At 39.4% G+C, this 6,877-nt stretch overlaps 1 protein-coding gene across 7 annotated transcripts in view; it reads right to left on the bottom strand.

The window, feature by feature from the left end:
- Positions 1-3,546: 3,546 nt before the first annotated feature.
- The window catches only part of ITCH (itchy E3 ubiquitin protein ligase), a 137,648-nt gene continuing 134,317 nt past the window's right edge, over positions 3,547-6,877 (bottom strand). For all 7 annotated transcript variants that reach the window (XM_053574385.1, XM_053574380.1, XM_053574386.1 and 4 more), the window contains one exon: positions 3,547-6,179. In XM_053574385.1, the coding sequence (XP_053430360.1) occupies positions 6,080-6,179 (100 nt within the window). In that variant the 3' untranslated portion in view covers positions 3,547-6,079. The remainder of the gene's footprint in view (positions 6,180-6,877) is intronic.

The raw sequence follows: 6,877 nt of genomic DNA, 5'->3' as shown, positions 1-6,877 counted from the left end.
GCTGAACTCTTAAAATGCGTTATCTCCAGTAGCATAATGAGTATCGGTATCCCTGATGCTTTACAAATGCCGCCTCTTCGAGTCATTGAAACTTGAATTCAGTGGTGATGCTCTGATTCCAAATTTTCATTCCACGGTAGCTGCTTTTCAGTGGGGGAAAGATTTGGTGCTCTTTCCAGGGTGCTACACTAAAGATTGGATAATGACTTTACAGCTAAGGAACCTAGCAGATAACTACCTTAACCAGATCAAGGTTCATATTACTGGTATGGGATATGTTGACGTCGTGTGCCTCGTAGTAAGATGTCTCAAAGGGTTCATCACCTCCGTGGTATTTTTCACAAAAATCTAGTCTTCACCGTAGAAAACTAAACCCAATTTGAGGATTTTTTCTTTTTTTTGAGACAGTCTCAAGCTGTACCCCTGGGTAGAGTGCTGTGGCGTCACAGTTCACAGCAACTTCCCAACTCCTCAGCTTAAGTGATTCTCTTGCCTCAGCCTCCCAAGTAGCTGGGACTACAGGCGCCTGCCACAACAACCGGCATTTTTTTTTGTTGTTGTTGTAGTTGTTCATCGTTGTTTGGCAGGCCCAGGCTGGATTCGAACCCTCCAGCTCCAATGTATGTGGTTGGTGCCCTAAACACTTGAGCTACAGGTGCCAAGCCAATTTGAGGATATTCTACAAGGTACAGTACCCTTCAAAAATCTCAAGGTCATGAAAGACAAGGAATAAATGATAAACTGTCACATATTGGAGAAACTACGGAAAAAGAAAAACATCAGTGGAAAAACTGGTGGAAAAATCGGAATAAGTGCTGCAGTTTACAATTTTTTTTAACCAATGTTAATTTATTAGTTTTGATAACATGGTAAATTAGTTATGAAAGACTTCTAGGGTTGTAGTTTGTAACAGTACAGCAAATTGTTTAAGCTAACAGGCTTGGGAGTCAAACAATTCTGACTTCCAATTTGTACTCTTGCCAATTAATAGCAACATGTTATTCAATCGCTTTGAGCCTCTCTTTTCCTAAACTGTAAAATGGAGATAATCATTCCTCAGTAGCTAGAAGACTTAATGACAGTGCACGTAGAATACCTATCCATCTCAGGCACATACTGGTAAATGCTGATGGTTGTTTTGTTACTAAGTGAATATGGGTATGGTATTGGTTGCTGTGATAGGGAAGATGAATAATCAAGAACAGATCTAAGGAATTAGGAAAAATAACAGTATGGCTATTTTTAGTCATCTGCAAGTATGACTGCAAATTCTCAAGGTCCTTCCCTGTGGGGTGCTTTGAGGAAATCTTACTGTCCATAGTTACTCTTTGCTCAATAGGACCCTGTTGCTGAGGGACCAACATCATCTTTGTGGGTGTCCTCTCCTTGCCAACCAGAAGATTCCCCTGGCTCTACTCAGCAAATGTCCTGATCACAAAAGAGAACTACAAAACACCTTGGCATTGACAACTGAGTATGGCCTGGGAATGACAGCAGCTTCTGCTATGGAGTTTACACAATGTGAGCATTCTTTTTTTTTTTTTTGTAGAGACAGAGTTTCACTTTATGGCCCTCGGTAGAGTGCCATGGCATCACACAGCTCACAGCAACCTCCAATACCTGGGCTTAAGCAATTCTCTTGCCTCAGCCTCCCGAGTAGCTGGGACTACAGGCACCCGCCACAACACCCGACTATTTTTTTTGTTGTTGTTGTTGCAGTTCGGCCGGGGTCGGGTTTGAACCGGCCACCCTCGGTATATGGGGCCGGCGCCTTACCGACTGAGCCACAGGTGCCACCCAATGTGAGGCATTCTTAAAAGTCTAGAGAACAGTAACCAGTCAGCCACAGCTGAACCCACATTTTGATGCTAAGTTTTGGGTTGGAGAGCCAATGGTCAGTAAGAACAATTACCTATCTAGGCACAGTAGCTGATGCCTGCAATCCTAGCACTCTGGGAGGCCATGGTGGGAGGATCCCTTGAGTGCAGGAGTTTGAGACCAACCTGAGCAAAAGCCAGACCCCAGCTCTACTAAAAATAGAAGAAGTAGCCAGCCATTGTGGCAGGCGCCTGTAGTCCCAGCTACTTGGGAGTCTGAGGCAGGAGGATCACTTGAACCCAGGAGTCTGAGGTTGCTGTGAGCTAACCTGACACCACGGCACTCTAACTGGGGCAACAGAGACTCTTGTCTCAAAAAAGGAAGAAAGAAAGAAAAAAGAAAAAGATGATTTACTTATTCCCAATAGATTTCTTCATGCTTGGGGCAGTAGTGGTGTATCTTTACCTTTTTTCTTAGCCACAATTAAGGTAGAGTTTCCTAGCTGGCTGCTTATGGGGGATAAAATAGGACAGGGTCTACATACAACTCATGACCTGGGAGAGGCCCGCAGTTTCTGTTCTCCAGTCACTATTAGATCAGCATATTAAATTCTATTTCCCTTAGCCTTTCTCCACTGGTTCTGTCTTAAATGAGAGCATGATCATCTGAATTTCCTACTAAGAAAAAGGTCTACTGAAACTTTTAAGCAGGTGAGCTGAAGAGAGAACAGTAGGTAGCTAGGGTGGTTCTCTACTCACAGTCATGGCTGGGGTCCTGTCTTAGAGTACTTTTAATTTCTCAGAAAAGCAATTCAGATGGAGGCCCTATTGTCAGTGGCCCTTATAGATGTCTTCATCTTCAACATAAGCACTGAATTTAATCTAATCTGAGTAGAGATCATTCTGGTTTATTTCTATACATGCCACAGGACAGGCTGTACCTTGCCACTTATAAAAGCAGAGAGGCAGAAGTCTGTATGACTTCAGTCTTTTCTGTGGGGGGTTGTGGGGAGACAACACCACCTTCTTACCAAAGACTAGCAGAGAAATATGCAAATGAGGGACCAAAAGCTTTTAAATATAAACAGTCTTACATCATTTAAGGAAATGCAAAAGTGAGACAACTCTAGAGGGAACTTTATAAAAGCACTTGATTTAAAACAGAGTTATTGTAAGCCTTATGAAATGAAATTTTTTTTTACTATGTTGCCCTTGGTAGAGTGCCGTGATATCACAGCTCACAGCAACCTCAAACTCTTAGGCTCAAGCGATTCTCTCGCCTCAGCCTCCCAAGTAGCTGGGACTACAGGTGCCTGGCACAATGCCCAGCTATTTTTTTTTTTTCTTTGGTTGCAGTTGTCATTGTTGCTTAGTTGGCCAAGGCTGGGTTTGAACCTGCCAGCCTTGGTGTATGTGGCTGGCGCTGTAACCACTGTGCTACGGGCACTGAGCCTGAAATAAGATTCTTTAGTTCTTTGACATACAACGAATGATAAAAGAGTGGGAATGCATTATTACAAACTTTTTTTTTTGTTGTTGTTGCAGTTTGGCTGGGGCTGGGTTTGAACCCGCCACCCTCGGCATATGGGGCCGGCGCCCTACTCACTGAGCCACAGGCGCCGCCCTTATTACAAACTTTTTGATGAAACAACTGAGGGCCTTCTCTCCTGACCAAGCTGTGGAATGCTGCTTTCTCCAACCCTTACCCCCCAAAGAGCAGAAGAATAAGTCAATTGCTCATTTTCTTTTTATTTCAACATAACATGCGGTAAAAAAAAAAAAATTAACAGGATTTATTAGCATTTACAATGCATACAAGGAGAAAGGATTCTAAAAGCAATTTAGTTTAAAAAAGCTCTAATTAAACACTTAATAAATCTATTTCCAAATATTCAATTTGGACCAAAATTTAAGGTAACATCTGGTAATATTTACGTCTGCTGTCTATTTGCAGTATTTTTCTATAACCTCTGATTCTTAGGATAACCAGCCCCCATTTTTCTAACACAACAGGGAAGACATATACATGTGGCCACTTAAATTAAAGGAAGAAATGGAGTAGGGAGATCCCAGGCTGCAAAAATATATACAAGCATTTGCCTTTTCCAGAACTAAACATTTCTTCCATAAAAATATTAAATAGCCAAGCCCTATACAACTAGGGCCAGGGCTACTTCAAATATAACTATTCTGTATTTTAAAAATATAGGGCAGAAAGCCTTTTGGGTGATATTTATACATTTTCACACAATATTTCTAGGTCCCTAAATGAATCATGAAGCATTATGTAGAACCAAAAAAGTCTATTTTCTTAACATTATCTCTTAATTTAATCTCATATATGTCTCTAGTAAATATTGTATGTAACTATGCTTTAGTTTTAGAGTTCACCTCAATAGGAAGTCTTTAATAGAAGGCTTAATTTTCATAGCCTGTATTACCAAAGTTCAGACTTACATATAATGAATGGATAGTTGGCAAACATTCGCTCTGTAAGACAAAGCAATAGCAGTTTTTTTCCCTACCAACAAAAGGGCAGAGTCCCTACTTTGGAAACAACTAGGGCATTTACAGATCACATGTTTCCTGGGGTATGAGATAAACAAATATAGGGCTGGGGAGAGCTTAATCCCCCCCTTGCCTGACAATTTCTTGATGAGGCAGTCTTATCATTAATCTAAGTTTCTGCTTTGATGGCAGTGTCTTAGAGTACAGATAAACAAGTTTAAAAAAATATGTTTTTATTGTGCCAGGATGTAAATAGGAAGAGCATTTAGGAACAAAAACTTCTTTTTCTTAAGGAAGCAGGGGTCTGCTACTTTTTGCTTATTCTTGGCTTAATGCTATGTGTTCATGCTATGCTATGGAAACATGGCAAAGTCCCTGTTAATAAGTTTTGAGGCTGTCCTCGGGTTCACCTATAATAGGGACTGAGCTAGCTTAGGCTTCATCCTACTGCCCATAAAGTCAAATGTATAACAGCAGCCATCTTGACAGTCTAAGCTAGGCCAAGTGAAAAGAATTAACTACAGAGAAAATTCAAAGTGCATTAATTGGTTACTACTGGAGCAGTCTAAAATAGTCATGAGAAAAATGGAAAACTTACTAAAATTTTTAGGGAAAACTTACTAAAATTTTTATGTCAGATGAGGAATATCAATCCATTTCAGGACAATGTAAAGAATGGAAATGACTACTACAACATATATTAGAGAAATAGTAAATTTGAAGACTTTTAATTATACGGGGGATAAATTTCTGTGGTTAATAGTTATCTTCCCTTCTTTCTTTTTAGACAGTATTACAGCTCTCCTTCCCAAATGAAAATGTGATTTCAGAAACTGTTTCACTGATTTCTATTTGATTTAGAAAGCACTCCGTTACAAACCTGAACTCTTTAGCAATAATTAAATATAGCTGAAGGTGTTGGATTATGATAAAATTATGAAGCTCCAATTATGTAGAAAAGGAACATACAAAAGTCATCAATAATAGCCTTAGATGAATTCAGCTAAATTAATTCCAATTCTAGGTTACCTTTTTAAAAACAACAGTGAAGGAACCACAGTGTAAAATATTGTTTGTAAAGTTTCATTTCCAAATGAAAAGAGGTATAGTCATTTGCAAACTGGGACCAACTTTTCTCTGTATTCAAATTGACAAAACTACCTTGTAGAAAGATGCAAGAGTCTTGCATCACTTCCAGGAAATGCATAGATTCATGCTCCACAAAGGAAAAACAACAGTCAAGCCAGGCTGAAATGAGAGGGAGAGCACAAGCCAGAAATCTGCTCATAACCCCAGAAGCTGGGATGAACTTGCACTTCAAAACCTCTTACCACAAAGAGGCTTAATAGGAAAATCTTGTATAATGCAGTTACCAAGGGACTTGGCTGCATATCTGCAGAATTTCTAAAAGAAAAAACCTACTCCCAAGGTGAGGCTTTTGACATATATACGAAATCGTTAAGGAAATAATCTAGTCTAGTGGAATAAGACAAGGCAGATTTCATTGCTGTGTTAAATCTTGATTAAGTAAGGTTTTGACTAGTCATGTGCAGATCTGATTTCTGGAAATGCAGAGTACAAATCCAGAATCAATGGGAGATAAATCTCAATGATAACATTAATTTACTTACACTCAGATAACTCTCTAAACAGTCATAGTCCAATTTTACAACTAGATGTGCAACAGGCAGAGAAGGAAAAGGACAAATACTGCAAATAACTTTTCGTCCTTTCACGGTGCAAATTCTCAGAAGTTATTCTTGTCCAAATCCTTCTGTTTCTTCAATGGCAAACAAAAGCTTTTCCTTCAGTTGCTCGTAGCTCTTGTATGGTGGCAAGTCTAGGCGGTTAAAGCTAAAAGTAAAAATTGTTAGTTTGTGAAAAAGAAATTTACAAAGAATCAAATAGGTAGTGTAGTATATAGCAACACTGGATTTAAAGCCACACAGCTGGGTTCAAGTATCAGTTCTGCAGCTGACTGTAACATAATTGTGAACCTATAATTATGACTTTGTTAGTAATGGCAAATTAAAACAGAATCTTAGGCAACACCAGTAGCTCAGTGGGTAGGGTGCTGGCCACATACACCATGGCTGGCGGGTTCAAACCCAGCCTGGGCCAGCTAAAAAAATGATGACAACTGCAACAACAACAACAAAATAGCTGGGCATTGTGGTGGGCGCCTGTAGTCCCTGCTACTTGGGAGGCTGAGGCAAGAGAATCGCTTAAGCCCAGAAGTTTGAGGTTGCTGTGAGCTGAGACACATTAGCACTCTACTGAGGACAAGATATTGAGGCTCTGTCTAAAAAAAAAAAAAAGTATCTAATATCAATGTATTTCTAAATAGTAATAATGAGCAATCTGAAATGAGATTAAGAAAATACTTCCATTTACAACAGTATCGAAGAGGGTAAAATACATAATAAATTTAACAAAAGAAGTGTTAAGACTTATACAATGGAAAGTATAAAACATTGTTAAAATGAAGACAACCTAAATAAATGGGAAGACATCCTATGTTCATGGATCAGAAGACTTCATACTATTAGGGT

The sequence above is a fragment of the Nycticebus coucang genome, chromosome 21, assembly GCF_027406575.1.
Source record: "Nycticebus coucang isolate mNycCou1 chromosome 21, mNycCou1.pri, whole genome shotgun sequence".
In the NCBI taxonomy this organism is placed as follows: domain Eukaryota; kingdom Metazoa; phylum Chordata; class Mammalia; order Primates; family Lorisidae; genus Nycticebus; species Nycticebus coucang.
The sequence above is the reverse complement of the archived record's forward strand: the minus strand, read 5'-3'. Positions and strand labels throughout refer to the sequence as shown.